Source organism: Oncorhynchus mykiss, chromosome 7 (genome assembly GCF_013265735.2).
Source record: "Oncorhynchus mykiss isolate Arlee chromosome 7, USDA_OmykA_1.1, whole genome shotgun sequence".
Lineage (NCBI taxonomy): Eukaryota > Metazoa > Chordata > Actinopteri > Salmoniformes > Salmonidae > Oncorhynchus > Oncorhynchus mykiss.
In genome coordinates this window covers 19,834,740-19,854,383 of record NC_048571.1, presented here as the reverse complement: position 1 = coordinate 19,854,383, position 19,644 = coordinate 19,834,740, and the positions used below count along the sequence as shown (strand labels likewise).

The 19,644-nt window shown below is 42.0% G+C and overlaps 1 protein-coding gene across 4 annotated transcripts in view; it reads left to right on the top strand.

Annotated features, from left to right (window-relative positions):
* LOC110527446 (gamma-aminobutyric acid receptor subunit beta-3) overlaps positions 1-2,580 on the top strand; it is a 29,955-nt gene extending 27,375 nt beyond the window's left edge. For 2 of the 4 annotated variants that reach the window (XM_021608717.2, XM_021608719.2), the window contains exons 8-10: positions 826-1,073; positions 1,220-1,303; positions 1,756-2,579. In XM_021608717.2, coding sequence (XP_021464392.2) covers positions 826-1,073; positions 1,220-1,303; positions 1,756-2,112 — 689 coding nt within the window. In that variant the 3' untranslated portion in view covers positions 2,113-2,579. Of the gene's footprint in view, positions 1-825; positions 1,200-1,219; positions 1,304-1,698 lie in introns of all 4 variants that reach the window. The other 2 variants (XM_036982864.1, XM_021608720.2) reach the window with 2 other exon arrangements.
* The last annotated feature ends 17,064 nt before the right edge of the window (positions 2,581-19,644 follow it).

The window sequence follows — 19,644 nt, the reverse complement described above, 5'->3', positions numbered from 1 at the left end:
CATGGTTTATATTTCTTGTAAAGGAAAATACATTTCTGCATGGACAACAGATTAAGCATGTGCAAAGAAAGCATTGTCTCCATAAAGAGACCTTTCTTTAGGACATAACGTATAGTATATTTAACATGAGACATTCAATTCAACTTCTTCCACTGTTAAAATGTCACTCACAGCTGGAGGCTGAATGTACACAATTATTCAATGAGTTGTTTGGGGTCGGTGGTGTCCGAGGGGCAAGTAGAGGACACATTTTTGAATTTCTACCAGGGGAAGTTATTTTGGCTCAGAGCACAACAAGACTAGCCAAGTCCCATTCGTTATATACTGTAGCCAACTCTTCTACCATTGTCACACCATGCGTGTTTCGGAGGAGGAGTTAATTGGCCAAAGCACAAACAGACTGGAGCACCAAGCTACAACGACGCAATCCAAAATTCGATCAAATAATTTTCTGCTCTGTCCTGGGAGGTGGTTTGGCCAGAACGTAATTACAAATAATTAGTAGACTGAAAATTGACCACAAGAATCCCAAACAGACATAATGTTTGACCAAAACATAATTATTTAAAAGCTTGCTTACATTTGAATATGATCACGTGTCTCTCCATTAAACGTGCCCACGTTTAATGGAGAGACGTGATCATATTCAAACGTAAGCAAGCTTTTAAATAATTGTTTTAGTTCCCATACATAATTAAAATCACTTGGAGCTGATTTCCTGGCTTTTTTTACAGTCTTTATGTCCAACAATGAAAATTAGAAATATTCTCAGAACTTGTGGGGCCAGTTGGGGAACCCTGCCTTAATCTGTCTGTTGTAATCCAGGGATCACCACTGTGCTCACCATGACCACCATCAACACCCATCTGAGAGAGACGCTCCCCAAGATCCCCTACGTCAAGGCCATCGACATGTACCTGATGGGCTGCTTCGTCATGGTCTTCCTGGCCCTGCTGGAGTACGCCTTCGTCAACTACATCTTCTTCGGCCGAGGACCACAAATGCAGAAGAAGCTGGCAGAGAAAGCCGAGAGGGCCAACAATGAGAGGGCGGCCAAATATGACACCAATCGGGTAAGTCTTCATGAAGATCTCTGTCGAGATGCTCTAACTTCTTCAAAGTTCTTCCAAGTTGTCGGGCGTTATCTTTGCGGTCCGCACACTCTTATGACGGCAGATCAGAAACTCTATAAATATGGTGTTGTGTTTCTTGTGGTTAGTCTCCTCAGGAAGGAGGTAAAACGTCATCTCTTAAGCTGACTAAGCAGCCTAATAGAGCAAAAACGCTCCGTGTCTCACAGTCGGTGAGTCTTGACCAGCGGACACGTATTTCTTCACGATCTGTCTGACTTGTCTGTCACCATTGACTGACATTACATGTTTCATGTCCGCATGAGAATTTAATGAGTCTGTACGTGTCGCTTGTTACCCAAGTTGTCATTGTCCTTTGTTCAACTTCTGGTTTGACGTTTGCACGTCCAATGCAAGTCTGCAAGCCCGCTAATGTGTATGTTCCATAGTGTCGCTACAAAAAAATATATTGTGCTGTGTTGTCCATTCGAACATTCATTCAAAGTGCCTTGTTCTCATTCCTGCATAGTCTCATATATTGATTCTCCAATGTATGTCATTTGTCTAAATGGGCTTATCGTGGACATAGTTCTGGTTCTCATCTCACCCTTGAACCCGTCCAGAGCAGGACCATCATGTTGTCGTAGCTCCAGATAATACATCAATGTTCTACTTCCGTCTCCAGGCGGAGTCCCACGGTAATATCCTGCTGACCACCCTGGAGATCCATAACGAGGTGGCAGGAAATGAGGTCACCACCAGCCTGGCGGACAGCAGGAACTCCTCCGTCATGGGATTTGACAACACCAGCACAGGTACCGGCGTCCAGTGCAGGAAGGCGAGCCGGTCCTCGGGTCCTCGCCACAGCCTCGACAGGCACGCCCAGCTCAAGAGGCACAAATTGCGGCGGCGCTCGTCGCAGCTCAAAATCAAAATCCCTGACCTGACGGACGTAAACGCCATCGACAGGTGGTCGCGGATTATCTTCCCCTCCGTTTTCTCCCTCTTTAATCTAATCTACTGGATGTATTATGTCAACTGATTGACTGATTTTAGGGTTAGGTGGTGTTAAGAGTATTTTAATTTTTTTTCCCTTCGTCATTGTTTTGTCTTTTTTACGCGACAGGAAATGTTTTGCTATCGAGAAACAAAGGACTGCCTCTATATGGCACAGACAAAATTATTTGACTTCTTTGTTAAAGTTTTTATATTTGCAGTCATACTCAAATTATGGATTGCGGTGGATTGCTAATTCTTAAAATGGTGTACAGAACTATGTGCATAAATACCCATACCGTAGGACTGGTACTGTATATTTCCCAGTAGTCTTGCCCCTCTGTAGTTTGATAATGGAGATCTTTATACCCAATTCAATATTTGCAAGAAAGAAAAGGTCATTCTTACATTGTTTTTTTTGTTTTTTTAACAAACCCAAATAAAATAAAAATGTTATGTAATGTATTACACTTGAAAATTATATTATCTGACCAAGACAAAAAATATATATACACACACGTGATAAAGCATCACAAAACATGCGTATATATTTTTTGCATTGATTCGCATAAATTACAAATAATATGTAAATAATTATAAAGTATTCATTACAATTCATTGTGCAATGAATTGTAATGAATACTTTATCATTATTTACATATTATTTGTAATTTATGCGAATCAGTGCAAAAAATATATACGCATGTTTTGTGATGCTTTATCACGTGAGTGTATATATATTTTTTGTCTTGGTCAGATAATATAATTTTCAAGTGCACATACAGTATTTGCAAATTTTACAGTGAAGTGGTCCTGTTAATGTATGTCTATGTACAGTGTATTATTATTAGTAGTGGTGTTGCTATTATTGCATAGGTGCAAATTAATGTCTACTGTTGAGGGTTTAATATCTCAGGTTCTGCATTTTGCTAATTGGCAACCATTACGTTTTCAAAATCCTGTCAAACAGTCTTGAAATTGGAATATTGATTGGTAATCTAAACATACCCACCACTGCACTCAATGAATCTGTCACGGTTCACATCTTTTCTACCTGATATTGTGAATGCATGACAGGGTTTCACTCAGTAAATTGACGGCATTCCTTTAAATCAGCTCCATCTTTGATAGCTGTCGAACTCTCCTGCCAACGGCCTAGTGCTATATACTGTATCACATGTCTTTGTGAAATGTTCAGATATTTTTGTAAGGTGTAACGTTGACTAAAGCTACAGTATGTTAACTCTCTCTCTTGCGCGCTAGCATTGTAGAAAATAGATTCCCTTGGTTCACAGCATTCCATGGAAGTGGCAGGGTTGAGGGTTTGTTTGGTTTTTAGCATTTGACAGATATTTACTGCTGAAATGACCTCCAACTGTAGATATAATGTATATAACAGATTTGATGTAAGTGTGCATTTTTTTTAATTTGGGGTTGTCTAATTAGTTGTCGGTTTTTATAAGACAATGTGAAATACCGATGACATTTCTGTCCTCTTTAAATGCTTGAAAATCTATTGAATGAACATGTGGGGTTGATCCTATTTTTTTTTTATTCCTTTCTTCAGGTTTAGTAGCTATGAATGCCATGAGACTATCTGTCAAATGCACCGACAATATAAATAATACAACGAAACACATTGTAAATCAAGGGCATTGCGAACCACTGATATACACAGTACATCATCTATTTCTATCATCTATTCTGCACAGCTATCATAGAAGCACATACGATGTGTCAGTCTCTCAGTTTTACAACTGATGCATGAATTCTGTTCTACAGGGCAAGGACAACGAGCCATGGTCATTAGATTGTAACCAAACATCTAACGCATCCCATTAGGAAATGTAATCAACGGCATGGAAGTAGCTAACATTTGGTGAAACATTGCCGTTGTTCATCTCATGCTGCTCTAGGCGAGAGACGATGCCTAGATGGCACTGTCTCTTGTTTCTCTATGCATGTTAAATTGCATGAGTAATGTCGATTAAAAACAAAAACTTAACCCTACCATCTTAAACCTGTAGCGCAGGTTACAAGTACAGTTCCAAGAGATTGTGATAAACTGCCATTCACTGGTTGGTTACAGAGCAACCAATCATATCCTGGGGTCAATGGCTGGGATTCACAACGACAGTCTTCAAATATATAACACATTTATATACGCATAAAGAATAAATCGCGTGCCCATGTATTTTACCATTACCAACTTGCAGCCAATTGCTTATAGTAGTGACATGTATCTCTGGTATGTAAATATGCTTTGCTACTTGATCATTAAGCTTGTTGTGTGTTTTGGGTTTGAGTGATATAATGGTAATGTGTGTGGTTGCACACGCTGGCCTATAACAGTTCCAGACCCCAGGGTTTCCCTTCTCTACTGTGTAGATGAGGCCGTGTTTGCTGGGTCTTGGTGTAAGATGACTAATATCTCTTGGTCTTGGTGTAAGATGAGTCATTTATATTGTTCTTGGTGCAAGATGAATCAAATATCTTGTTCTTGGTGTAAGATGAGTAATCTTTCCCGAGACGTAAAGACTTGAGTTAGCCCTTCAGGTCTTGTGGCATGCAGGAGACCTGGGTTTGAATCCCAGTCAGTCACATTGGCACCTTCAATCTGACACTGTTTCATGCATTAAGTGCACTCATCTTTGCTGGCTTCTAATGTTGTCTGGCCCATTATGGAATGTCAACATGTTCTGTTCTGCCATAAATGTATATTTAGGTATAGATATCTGTGTTTATGTTTCTCTCCCTTATTTCTTTAGGTTATAATGTTGCTCTATTAATGAAATAATATCAATTGTATGACAGTAATATCGGGTTTTGCATCCATTCAAATCCATGTTTTCTGTAACACTTCTGTTATAAGCTATAGCAACAGGATGAACAATGGACAGACTTCAAAGACAACATTTCTTGTTCCTAATGCATTTCTGTTGAATGATTGAATCTAGACAAAGCCCAATAGTTTATGTTTTATATGTCAGGTGAAGATAAACAAATGATTACCAGTATTCCTGGATTGTGATTAAAACTGTATTTATCAATTTGTGTGTGTGTGTGTGTGTGTGTGTGTGTGTGTGTTGCATGTTCTGATATGCCTTCCGTGACTGTAAATACACAAAATAGGTGTTCATAGCCATGTACACTGAATATAAATGCATTTTTATCTCTCACAGTGTACATATTAACTCTTAAGGAAGTGTTTTTTCATTACTCAAAGGGTTTAATTTAACACTGGATTAGTGGGATTCATGTGTACACTGAAAGTGTTACATTTAACACTGTCCCAGTTTAATTTGCTACAATTATGATCTTCGACGGCAATCATGGACTGTAGGTCTGTGCCTCCTACAAATTGGGTATTCATACTCTAGTACACGTCCAAAAAATGCTTCACACTCTGCCTCTCCACCATCCAGCCATCTAGCTTAATTAAAGCAAGGGCCCTGGGCCGTGACCTACAGTATAAGTCGTCCATTACTCTGAAGTTGGACCCGCTAGACATACGATCATTTTATCTGAGTAAGGAACCATCCACACTTTAGGTCAACCTGTCTGGGGCACAGAACCAACAACACACTTAACCCGCACGGTCCGAGGGATTACACTATGTCATAAAGTGCCCCAAAACACAACCCTTTCCCTTCAAAGTTATGGCATCAATGAATCATGCGACTCCAAGTCCTGAATTTATCATACTGTTTATTTTTATTTAACTAGGCAAGTCAGTTAAGAACAAATTCTTATTTACAATGACGGCCTAGGAACAGTGGGTTAACTGCCTTGTTCAGGGGCAGAACGACAGATTTTGTTTTACCTTGTCAGCTCAGGAATTTGATCTAGCAGCCTTTCGGTTACTGGCCCAACGCTCTAACCACTAGGCTTGCTGCCACCCCTGTTACTAGTAAGCCCAACAGGGTTTTGTATGCCAAAGTGCAGCCTACTCATCGTGGTTGCCGCCAACAAAACAACACATCTAAGGAGACGTTGAGATGGAGCCAATAAAACTCACTTATACACTATAGGCAATATAACACGATAGAGACATAAGTGTTATGACTCTGTTACCAGTAACCTTATGGGGCAAGTGGTGTGATTGTGTGGGTCGCCACAGAATACACCTATTTTGTGTAGGAGGTGTGGTTGATAAATTGGTTGTAATAACAGGCTGAGGGAAAATGATTCTGTATTTCCTAGAGGGGATCTCAACCCAGCATTAGAGTGTACAGCTGCCAGAAAGGTGACAGAGGCAACTGTGGAATAATTGTCACACCCTGATCTGTTTCACATGTCTTTGTGATTGTCTCCACCCCCCGCCTGGTGTCACCCATCTTCCCCATTATCCCCTGTGTATTTATATCTGTGTTCTCTGTATGTCTGTTGCCAGTTCGTCTTGTTTGTCAATCAACCAGTGGTTTTGTCTCAGCTCATCTCTCTTTTTCTCACCTTCCTGGTTTTGACCCTTGCCTGTCCTGACTCTGAGCCCACCTGCCTGACTACTCTGTCTGCCTCTGAGCCTGCCTGCCGTCCTGTACCTTTGCCCCACCTCTGTTTTACTGACCCCTGGCCGCCTTGACCTGTCTATTGCCTGCCATTGTTGGATTATTAAACCATTGTTAATTCGACACTGTCTGCATCTGGGTCTTACCTTCATTCCTGATAATAATGGTGATATTCAGGCTTTGACTGACCAGTAGGCACCATTGAACTAATTCTCACTTTTATTACACCAATGATCAACCTCATTTGATCCATTACTATTATGATTCTACAGATATGAAGGCACAAACCCCATGACAAAATACAGCCAATCACAAGCACTCTACGTTGTGATTAAACTTTACGTAGTATCGGTATAAAATACCTAATATGCAGTGGTTTCAAGAGTTAATCATATACAGTATGCAATATTTATCCACCCTAAGGTACCATGGGGATCTGGTGACTACATATAGATGGTGGAAATGAATTTCTTTGCAGCCTACCAGTTCTCTGAGGTAAAAAACAATAGTGTATATGAATAATTGCAGGGGAAACTGCTGCGGTAGGCAGTTCAAACCCCAGGCACCCCCAGCTTCAATAGGGTTGCTCATGATAGATTTGTATACTTTCTTACTTAAAACTTGGGCTCCATGGATCTCGATCCCAAAGTTGCATTACATAACATACCATTATTAGAATCATCTAAAGATAACAGGACTCAGCACTTTGAGCAGGCAGAGGTATGGTAATTTGCCCACCCAGTTTGTTTCATGAAATAATTATCAACACATCCAACCATGGATGATATTCCTGTATTGTTGAAATAAGGCATACGTTCTTTGAGTCACCCATATTTAGTCTAGGATACGGCTACCAAATTCTCCCCATACAGTACACTCTCTCCTCCCTTCCCCCCATACAGCACACTCTTCTCCTCCCGTCTCCCCATACAGTACACTCTCTCCTCTCTTCCCCCATACAGCACACTCTCTTCTCCTCCCTTCTCCCTATACAGTACACTCTCTCCTCCCTTCCCCTCATACAGCACACTCTCTTCTCCTCCCTTCTCCCCATACAGCACATTCTCTTCTCCTCCCTTCTCCCCATACAGTACACTCTCGTCTCCTCCCTTCTCCCCATACAGTACACTCTCTCCTCCCTTCTCACCATACAGTACACTCTCTCCTCTCTTCTCCCCATACAGCACACTCTCTTCTCCTCCCTTTTCCCCATACAGTACACTCTCTTCTCCCTTGTCCCCATATAGTACACTCTCTTTTCCTCCCTTCTCCCCATACAGCACACTCTCTTCTCCTCCCTTCTCCCCATACAGCACACTCTCTTCTCCTCCCTTTTCACCATACAGTACACTCTCTCCTCCCTTCCCCCATACAGCACACTCTCTTCTCCTCCCTTCTCCCCATACAGTACATTCTCTCCTCCCTTCTCCCCATACAGCACACTCTCTTCTCCTCCCTTCTCCCCATACAGTACACTCTCTCCTCCCTTCCCCCCATACAGCACACTCTCTTCTCCTCCCTTTTCCCCATGCAGTACACTCTCTCCTCCCTTCTCCCCATACAGTACACGCTCTTCTCCTCCCTTCTCCCCAAAACAGTACATTCCCTCATCCCTTCTCCCCACACAGTACACTCTCTCCTCCCTTCTCCCCATGCAGCACACTCTCTCCTCCCTTCTCCCCATACAGTACATTCCCTCCTCCCTTCTCCCCATACAGTACAGTACATTCCCTCCTCCCTTCTCCCCATACAGTACAGTACACTCTCTCCTCCCTTCTCCCCATACAGTACACTCTCTCCTCCCTTCTCCTCATACAGTACACTCTCTCCTCCCTTCTCCCCATACAGTACATTCCATCCTCCCTTCTCCCCATACAGTACACTCTCTTCCTCCCTTCTCCTCCTTTCTCTTCTCATACAGTACATTCTCTTCTCCTCCCTCTCTTCTCCCCATACAGTACACTCTCTTCACCTCCGTCTCTTCTTCTCATACAGTACACTCTCTTCTCCTCCCTCTCTTCTCCCCATACAGTATTCTCTCTTCTCCTCCCTTCTCTCCTCCCCACACAGTACACTCTCTTCTCCCCCCATACAGTGCGCAGGCTCTTCTCTTCCCTTCGCTTCTCTTCTTCTCCCCCCATACAGAGTGCGCTCTTCTTCTCCCCCCATACAGAGCGTGCGCTCTTCTTCTCCCCCCATACAGAGCATACACCCTTCTCCTCCCCCCATACAGAGTGTGCACTCTTCTTTTCCCCCCCATACAGAGCGTGCACTCTTCTTCTCCCCCCATACAGAGCGTGCGCTCTTCTTCTCCCCCCATACAGAGCGTGCGCTCTTCTTCTCCCCCCCTACAGAGCGTGCACTCTTCTTCTCCCCCCATACAGAGCGTGCACTCTTCTTCTCCCCCCATACAGAGCGTGCGCTCTTCTTCTCCCCCATACAGTACGCCGCTCTTCTCTTCCCCCATACAGTGCACGCTCTTCTCTTCCCCCATACAGTGCACACTCTTCTCTTCCCCCCATACAGTGCACACTCTTCTCTTCCCCCCATACAGTGCACGCTCTTCTCTTCCCCCCATACAGTGCATGTTCTTCTCTTCCCCCCATACAGTGCACACTCTTCTCTTCCCCCCATACAGTGCACGCTCTTCTCTTCCCCCCATACAGTGCATGCTCTTCTCTTCCCCCCATACAGTGCACACACTTCTCTTCCCCCCATACAGTGCACGCTCTTCTCTTCCCCCCATACAGTGCATGCTCTTCTCTTCCCCCCATACAGTGCACACACTTCTCTTCCCCCCAGACAGTGCACGCTCTTCTCTTCCCTTCACCTCTCTTCTCCTCATTTCTCTCCAATGTCCATGCTGAAATGAAATGGTGTTTCCACCTACGAGAACACTATTAATTTCTGTCTCAACATTTTAATTCCAGATATTTTTCTTGGACTTCACCTCTCTCTGACCTTGTGATACCACCTCAATACTTCGCAAATAACCCCGCCAACACAAGAAGAGCCAACCCAAATTCCATTACCAGCTGGGTTGCTGTTTCCAAAGCCTGCCAAGTGAACTGAACTCAATTACAAACATGTCTTTGGGGCTTGAGGAAATGGTGCAATTCTCTAACAGTATCTCTTGCAAGACATTGAAACGCCATAGAATGGTCCTATGTTTGTGTTCAGTCAGCTTACTTTTCCTGACCATTCACAGCCTTTCCTCTTGACCAGAACACCCTGGTCTAATCCATTGATCTGCGAGATTGACAAAACCTGCTTTATGCTGCATTCTGTTATCTAATTCACAATCTCTCACCAAAGTTTACCTGGCCCTAAATCAATCAATGTGACAGTATCCAAGTGCATCAAACACAGATCTTTGTGAAAGCCGGAAGAGTCAAAGCCAGTAGCTTGCAGGGCACCAGATAACAGCAAAGCTGTTTTGAACCACAGGGATCACCATCCAATAAAGCTTGTTGTTGGCCTGAGAGAAGTCCTCACCTGGCAAGACAGTACATGGCTTGTCACCAAGGGAGTATGAACATATTTACGTTGAGAGTATGAGAGGAAGCTGTGTTCGCAGTCCTTGCATTATCACATAAACCCATTATTTGGTGGCAGAAAACATTTTGAACTTGAAGTTACACAAATTTGACATGAATTAGAATACAAATTAGAATGTCTACGCTTCATTCGTGCAGTTGTTTAATGCAGAGTTGCCTTTGAACTTTGCGAGAGATTGTTCTATCGTGAGGTGTTACGGTTTAGGGTTTCTTATATTCAACATCACAAGTGATGGCTCGGGTATCTCACCGGTTCTGACCTCCATATGGTCAATATTTGTTGTTGTGTCTGAAATAGCAGTCCTAGTTCCACGTCAGGACATGACACAACTAATAACAACATTAGTTTCCTTTAATCTAGGGACCTTCCAGTTTGTTCATTTTTATAGATACAAGGGGGTCTTTGGAGGGATGACAGACACATTGTGATAGATGGCTGAAATGTTTGGCCCCGGAAAGTCACAGAAACCACTCTAGAGGTCAGTAGACGCCATGTTGTGGAAGAAAAATATCTACCTCTGTATCTACAGAATCTACCCCAAAGTTTGTCCTTCACTATGTTGTCTTTGAAAAAGAGAATTCCAAATCCTACCTTTACTCTTAGGTTTATAGTAGACAAGACCCCGTGGATCAGAAATGAATTGTGTACGGCATTTAACATACAGTTGAAGTCGGAAGTTTACATACACCTTTGCCAAATACATTTAAACTCAGTTTTTCACAATTCCTGACATTTAATTATCGTAAAAATTCCCTGTCTTAGGTCAGTTAGGATCACCACTTTATTTTAAGAATGTGAATGTCAGAATAACAGTAGAGAGAATGATTTATTTCAACTTTTATTAATTTCATCACATTCCCAGTGGGTCAGACGTTTACATACACTCAATTAATATTTGGTAGCATTGCCTTTAAATTGTTTAACTTGGGTCAAACGTTTCGGGTAGCCTTCCACAAGCTTCCCACAATAAGTTGGATAAATTTTGGCCCATTACTCCTGACAGAGCTGGTGTAACTGAGTCAGGTTTTTAGGCCTCCTTGCTCGCACACGCTTTTTCAGTTCTGCCCACAAATGTTCTATAGGATAGAAGTCAGGGCTTTGTGATGGCCACTCCAATACCTTGACTTTGTTGTCCATAAGCCATTTTGCCACAACTTTGGAAATATGCTTGGGGTCATTGTACATTTGGAAGACCCATTTGCGACCAAGCTTTATCTTGGTCTTGAGATGTTGCTTTAATATATCCACATAATTTTCCTTCCTCATGACGCCATCTATTTTGTGAAGTGCACAAGTCCCTCCTGCAGCAAAGCACCCTCACAACATGATGCCGCCACCCTCGTGCTTCACGGTTGGGATTGTGCTCTTCGGCTTGCAAGCCTCCCCCTTTTTCCTCCAAACATAACAATGGTCATTATGGCCAAACAGTTATATTTTTGTTTCATCAGATCAGAGGACATTTCTCCAAAAAGTACGATCTTTGTCCCCATGTGCAGTTGCAAACCTTACTCTGGCTTTTTTTATGACGGTTTTGGAGCAGTGGCTTTTTCATTTCTGAGCGGCCTTTCAGGTTATGTTGATATAGGACTTGTTTTACTGTGGATATAGATACTTTTGTACTATTTCCTCCAGCATCTTCACAAGGTCCTTTGCTGCTGTTCAGGGATTGACTTGTACTTTACACACCAAAGTACGTTCATCTCTAGGTGACAGAACGTGTCTCCTTCCTGAGCGGAATGATGGCTGCGTGGTCCCATGGTGTTTATACTTGCGTACTATTGTTTGTACAGATGAACGTGTTACCTTCAGGCGTTTGGAAATTGATCCCAAGGATGAACCAGACTTGTGGAGGTCTACAAATTTTCTGAGGTCTTGGCTGATTTCTTTTGATTTTCTCATGGTGTCAAGCAAAGAGGCACTGAGTCTGAAGTTAGGCCTTGAAATACATCCACACAGGTACATCTCCAATTGACTTAAATGATGTCAATTAGCCTATCAGAAGCTTCTAAAGCCATGACATCATTTTCTAGAGTTTTCCAAGCTGTTTAAAGGCAGAGTCAACTTAGTGTATGTAAACTTCTGACCCACTGGAATTGTGATACAGTGAATTATAAGTGAAATAATCTGTCTGTAAACAATTGTTGGAAAAATTACTTGTGTCATGCACAAAAGTAGATGTCCTAACCGACTTTGCAAAACTATCATTTTAAACAAGAAATTTGTGGAGTGGTTGAAAAACGAGTTTTAATGACTCCAACCTAAGTGTATGTAAACTTCCGACTTCAACTGAATAAACCATTCTCACATCAGCGCGATGGACATCTGCACGACTCGTGCACTAACACGTGACTGTCAAACAAACACAATACACCCAGAGACACATCTCCTTTGTTTTTCTACTTCATAGCTTGAAAGAGATGGCATTGAACATGCTGCACCAATTAAACCAAGTTGGTAACAGTGCATTCATAACGCTGTTGTACTGTATGTTTTGGTATATACTTGAGTACCCCAAAGTACCTAATGGTAATTCATCTCATTGGCTTTATAGTGATAGGCTTTTCTTCAAATAATCCTTCTTATGTCTTCTTTGTTTCTCCCATTTCATTTGATTTGGGGGTGTTTCTGTTTGTGGGATGCCAATGCAGATATTATACCATGCAGTTCTGAATTTGTCGGTCCCTGCGCTAAATCCATTATGGGCCAAGCCACTCTTTCAGTGTTATGGTAATGACCGAATCACCATTGTTACATAATGATGCAATCATTTTCACAATTGGGAGACGGATGCGATCTAAAATGGTCAGGGTAACGTTAGTCCACAGTTCCAGTTTACTGACCCCACAAGTCCTGCTCATAGTCCCAAAACCCACAGGAAAACATAAATGCTAATGTGTAACTCCAGCCACTGAAATTGAGATTTAGTTCTGCAGAGAACCCTTCTGAATAAATTATATCGGATTTTTTTCCTCTTTCTCTTTTTTTTCCAGGCCTCCTGACACACTTTCTGCTCATTCATCAACAGCATAGTGAGTGAGAGGGAGGAGGGATGGTTCTGCATCAAAAGACTGCCTCGGTGACTGGGGGAATTACATCCCTCTCTTCGGTGTGTGTTTGATGAGGCCTTTCTGTTTTAAGAACTCAATGACACACTTCAGCTGGGTATTAGCCTACTTTCTCATCTTTCCTGTGTTGTCTTCTATTCAGACCTGGGTTCAAATGCTATTTGAGTTTTCAAATACTTGCAGTGCTCGTTTCAGTCTGCCTGGAGTGCCAGATGGGCGGCGTTAGCACCTTTGCAACTATTCTATTGGTTCCATTGCACCAGGTAAACTCAATCAAGACCATATTAGAAATAATTTCCAAAAGTATTTGAACCCAGGTCTGGTTCTCTTTGACATACAGACAAACTGCTGGATTTTTCCTCTTACTGTGTATACTGTACATTACCTAGTACGTCAGAAGTTATGTCCTAGTTCATGTATTGTATCAGTCGTACACTTGAATATAACTGCAACAACTTTTAAGGTTGACTTTCAACTTCAAAGGATGCTACCTTCACGGTGCGCCTTCTGTTGCAAAATAACCTCCTCTTATATAAGATCATCCTGACGAGGGAAACGTGACGAAGCCTGAAGCTCTATGGATTTGGAGAGGAGGAGAGTCTTGTCCAATGTCTCCAAATGATACCCACTCAATATTTTTTTTTTTTGTGGCAGTGAGAAGAGAAGACAAGATTGTGGAGGTTGTGTGTTTGGATACTGGGTGACGTGGGAGGCTTGGCCACAACTGATTAAAGATAGAGGAACGTGTCTCTGGGCCTGAATGTACTGTATAATCTAAATAATGACTTACTCTTTAGCAATACAATGCTGGCTTATTCAAGAATCCATTCCACACTAAAAAAACAAAACAAAGAGTGGACCTTTACTGAATTTGAAGTATGGTTTGGCTGTCTTAGTTTCAATGGGAAGAGGATGCATTAGTGTTTTATAAGTTAAAGCTGCACAATGCAGAAATTGCTCCACCATTTCCTGGTTGAAAAAAGTTGAATAGTTCCTCTAATTTCCGTTTGACAAAGCAAGTAAGTATATGTTTTTATTTTCCATAACCCAAAATATTGTATTTTCAGCTGTTTGAAGCTGGTGTACAAAACTGAAAGTAAAAGACATAAAACCTTAAAGCAAAGACAGGAAGCATAGAAATGGCACACATAGAACTTCTTAGATTTTATGTCGTTTTTATGTCTTTTACTTTCTTTTACTTTTTCGTTCAGTGAGTAACAGATCTATAACTCGGCTCGGGTCTCCCAGAAAGTTACATATTGCAACTTTAAATGACTGTGGTTTCTGCCAAGGATGCCATGTAACCGTCACTACCTTTGGTACACTGCCTTTTCTCAACTCATGTAGATGATGAATCCATTCTGCTGCCCGGTAAGGATATATTATTAAAGACATGCTCCTGAAATTTGGCGACTACTAAGTCTTTTTTAAATCTCCCGCTTTGGGCTGGGTGTGTGAATGTGTAGTTTATACATGCATAATCTAGGACCATAATTATTGTCTTACCACCAAATCCATAGTTTGAAAGCCACTGTATTTCTGAAAGCTGTGCAGCCCTACATTTCCCCCCACGTGGGTCAGCCCCCTAGTAATTTGAGTTCAACAATTGAGCTTAAGCCCCTCGCCATGTGAGTGACATGTGAGTGACAGCTAGCAAGATGCACATAATGCACACACAGGAGAGAGAGAGGGAGAGAGAGAGAGAGAGAGAGAGAGAGAGAGAGAGAGAGAGAGAGAAAGAAAGAGAGAGAGAGCGAGAGAGAGAGAGAGAGAGAGAGAGAGAGAGAGAGAGATCGAGAGAGAGAGAGAGAGAGAGAGAGAGAGCAATGACGTTGCTGAATCTGTGATCTTCCTTTTTCACTCAGTGTAAGGTGTTACTTGTAAGAGGTACTTTTAGGATAGGACTTACTGGTTTGAATCTTGTAAAAGTCGCATGATAATTTAAGCTTCGGACATTTCTGTTGAAGTCTTTGGTGGCTTTTTTAATGGATACGTTCTAAAAGGGGCAGCTGGCATGTTTAAGGACAGAATTCAAAGGAGAGGTTTACAATTTAGTTGCTGCCAATCAAGAGTGAATGGGGGAGCTTGACTCATAATGGAAAACTGATCATTCTTCAAAGTAGACAAGAGAACATTGATCCATGCCAGCTTACTCTGTCATTTCTTAGGCAAGTGATACATGCCTTTTCAGTATCCAGTACAGTTCGTAGTATAGATTTCTCTGAGATTCCGCTCAACATTAACCTTGAATCACCAGGCCTTTCCTCAATGAAAGCATACATATTTCTCCACCAGCTCCATCCAAAATCGTTCATTCTGTACATTCATCCCGTTTCTCCAATCTCCTGTGAGTCTTTAAACAGCATTACGGCAGATTGATTGGTGACTTCGCCTGGATCAGCATGTTTGAACCGAGCAGCACTCAGAGTGAGCACTGTAGCGGGCTTCCATTTGTTTCCCCCGTGACAGAAGCAATATCTATCCTGTAGACTCATTAGAAGACAGGGAACAGAGTGAGTAGCAGCTGGGCTCAGGGGAGAAGAGGAGTGGAGGAGAGGGATTGGGGGGAAGACATTTCTTGCAGCACATGCCTTGAGATGGTTTAATGTTAGCCCTTTGCTGATAGCACCTTGGCCCCATCTATTAGCCATTGAGGGTTTATTTATGGGTGTCTCTGAGGCTGTAGTCGCTGTGATAGACAGTGTGGGGGAGTGAGAATAGCTCTGTCTTGGTATCACCGGATCTTTGAGTTGATCTCTGTACCCACCGGGAGAGAGCTATGTCTCAGCTCAAGTGAATAGGCCCAATGAGACTCTGACACTGTCCTAACATGGACACCACATGTATTGTCTACCAAATGTATGTAATAGTAACCAAGACACACAGCCAAAAGCTGGAACACAATGTACATGCAGTCAATTAAACCTGAAAGGTGAAAGGTGTTCCAGCTTTCCAAAGCCGGACAAATAAAGAGGAGTTATTTTGATGCTCTTACAAGACATACTGTACATTCAACCTGGTCTCAGAGCATTTCGTATTATCCTGTACGTAAATCCGCAAACTCCGTTTAGTATGATATGTTACGTTTCACATGGTATGTAATTCATTTCTGGATGTCCATGACCCATTTAGTATGATGTGTTGCGTATTACAATTTGTATTATATGTTTTGAAGTTTCAAAATGTACATTATGTTACGTATTTGCAAAACGTATGATGTGTTACCGAATTCTAGCTAGGTGGCTAATGTTGTCTAGCTGGCTAACATCAGCTAGGCTAGGGGTTAGGAGTTAGGGTTAAGGTTCAGGTTATGTTTAGAAGTTAGGTTAAAGGGTTAGGGTTAGGGGAAGGGTTAGCTAACATGCTAAGTAGCTGCAAAGTAGCTAAAAAGTACTAAGCAGCTGAAAAGTTGCTAATGAGCTAAAGTTGTCCACGATGAGATTCGAACTCGCAACCTTTAGTTTGCTATAAGTCCAAGTTATACGCCCAGCCATCCACCCCGACCAACCACCCTACTTTTGTTTCTGCCATAAGTAACCATCTGCCTTACGTAACCATACGAAATGTAACATATCGTACTATTTTGATAGTCCAGGATGAACTTTGACTATGTTACGTCTGTATATGCAATTCTCTGAAACAGTAAACAAACTGGAGTTTCACTCCCTCTGCTGTACACTCAAGGTACATATGTAGTGTGTGCCTGCCTGCCTACCTCCTTTCTAACTGTCAACCACATTCATACCATCAGGACCTTAATTAAAAGATAACCATACCCAGTAATTATGAAATGTTCTCTAACTATATCTAGCTAATTAAAGTATTACAAATGATCTACTAATGAATACCAAGTCATTGAATCCATTAGGTGACATTATGTGTATGTTTGGACATTTCGGTAGATTCAGCTATGGGATAATTACACATTTAATTAATAGCAATAACAGACGGAGGAAACCTGCAGTTGAAATACATGACATGATGACCTAGGAAGCTATTAAAGCATTTCATTGGTTCGTACACGGTCTCTAGACAACTGCTGACATATGTGTGTGTACAGTAATGCAGCCAGAGTTCCCAGCATTCATTTTCTAAGCAATCTCCTCTCACAGTAATTATATTTATTTGGAGGCTGCTATTATTCAGAGGAAAACGCTTTCAACCTTGCAAGAGCCAAGAGAGGGTGTCTTTGTCATGGCGTACATCTCAAATGGCACCTTATTCCCTGTCTAGTGCACTACTTTTGACCAGGGCCGATAGGTGCACTATGTAGGGAATAGGGTGCCAATTGTTATGCACATAAGGTACTAGCCGCTGGACAGAAAAAATAAATACACTCATCTTTTGTTGGGTTTTCTAAAGTCCAGTTACCTTGTCATGTTGCCAGGTAACTGCAGCCACGTGTGGTGGGTTTGTGTCAAATACATGGTTAATGGCATTCCTGGGCACTGAAACAGGGCAGACGCCCTGTGAAATGACTTGAAGCATCACACATACGTGTACACACACACATACACACATACACACAACTGCACGCATGCACTTGGCGTAATAAACACACAGAAAAAAATACTAGAGCCTACAAAACCCAGAAACATATCTCTACACCTTAATAACCCTAATGTCTTCTCCTCTTCCCCCTCTCTTTTAACCTGCTGATGTTGGGTAATAGGAGGGCTCTTAGCAAAGATGTCTGAACTACTTAGCTAATACAACTTCCTGTATGTAATCCTTTATTATAAAGCAATGGGATTAATGTAAGGCTTATTTCAATATCCCATGTGTAGTCATGATTCACTGTATTTGATGTGTTCGCCAAAAAAGAAATCAATTGTGAGTAAAAGGAAGACTAGACATAAGTCAATAACAAAGCTAATCCCCTTTATCCTCGCTGCAACAGCACAACAGATACAGTTGTAACATGCTTAGTCCAATAACATGCAATCTCCAAATCAACTTTTGTCAGAATTCTCACTTTTGTACTGCACTAACAATACGTTTTGTGTCTTTAGGGGAATCCAGGAATGTGCTTTAATGCGATCTGACAGTCATTGGATTATACACACTTTACAGAAAAGGATAGATTTCCCTGGATGGACATTCAGGCTTTAATTTGGTTCACCAAGAGGTAGGTCCAGTTTTGAACTGCTGTGAGTAGAGATATCCGTCCCAGCTCTGTGAACCTTCAACCGGGCATGAGTCTGCCCGACAGCTACCTGGGAGAATCCAGAACCTAAAATCTCCATATTTAAGTTACCTTGATTCTGTCCACTCCTTTCTCTGTTGAGGTTGGTGATATTTCAATCACAGACACCCACTTGCCAAAAGCCAATGTTTCTTGACCCTTCACAGTATACCATTGGGGTCTCTTTACTGAAATTTCCAACAATGTTAAAGCTGGAATCCTTAATTGAAACAATTATAAAGTGCCCCCCCCCCTCCCCACTGTGTTTTTGGTAAAATAAAAAGCTGAGGGATGGGGCCTGAGAAATCGAACCAGTCTGAAACTCAATGCGAGAGCTATGGTTATGATATCAAAATGATAGTTTCAACCATGTTTTTATGGTGTTTGGTTACATTTACATTGGAGTAAAACAAGCTTATATTTTGTGTTCTGATGGGGTATAACAGTTGAACTTAGCTCATGAGGATTCTAGCTTTAAACCACCTAATTGAAAAAGGTACGCCTAGTTGTTACTATTCAGTGCAACATGCAAAGTGCCATACAGACACATTTCATTCCACTGCTTTCTGTTTATATACAGCCTCCCTCTTCATGCCCTTACAGGAGGGCTTGCCATCTCTTTTGCCTGAAGCATTGCTGAGCGAACTCGGATGGAAAACCATTTTGGGGTAGGCTTTGTAAGTACCTTGAGAGCGTTGGGTGCCTCTGTAGTGCTCCGACGGTTTGGATCCAACTCTGCGTTTAGCTCTGTGGGTGTGATGCGGCTCTCGTTTGCAGTACAAATGTAGAACGCGGGCTCTCCTACATGAAGGGTATCTGAAGAAGTTATTGCCATGGGCTGTGTAATGTTCATCTTATCATCTTATGAAAAGAACTGCAGGTAAACCACGAGTCAACACAGGCCAGTCTAGTGTATCTATCTGCATGGGTTATCATGATTCATTGGAGGGTAGCATCACTCACTGTCCCACCTACGCAGCTAAAAAAGGACCCTGATTGAAGAACCCAGTTTGTAATGGATACACATGGAAACAATAATAGCCTGGAGAAAACAAACAGTAATCAGATCACTGGCTCACCGGAACACATTAAAACAAGTGAGAAATGTGAACGTCATGGAATACCCAGTAAAATGTTCACATCCTAGGTACAATAGCATTTTATATATTTGTGAAATCATTTTGTTCAAGCAGGACTCCCACTGAGATGAAGAAGAACACCTGGTATTCCATTGTGTCTTGTCTATGCCTACAAGGATAAAT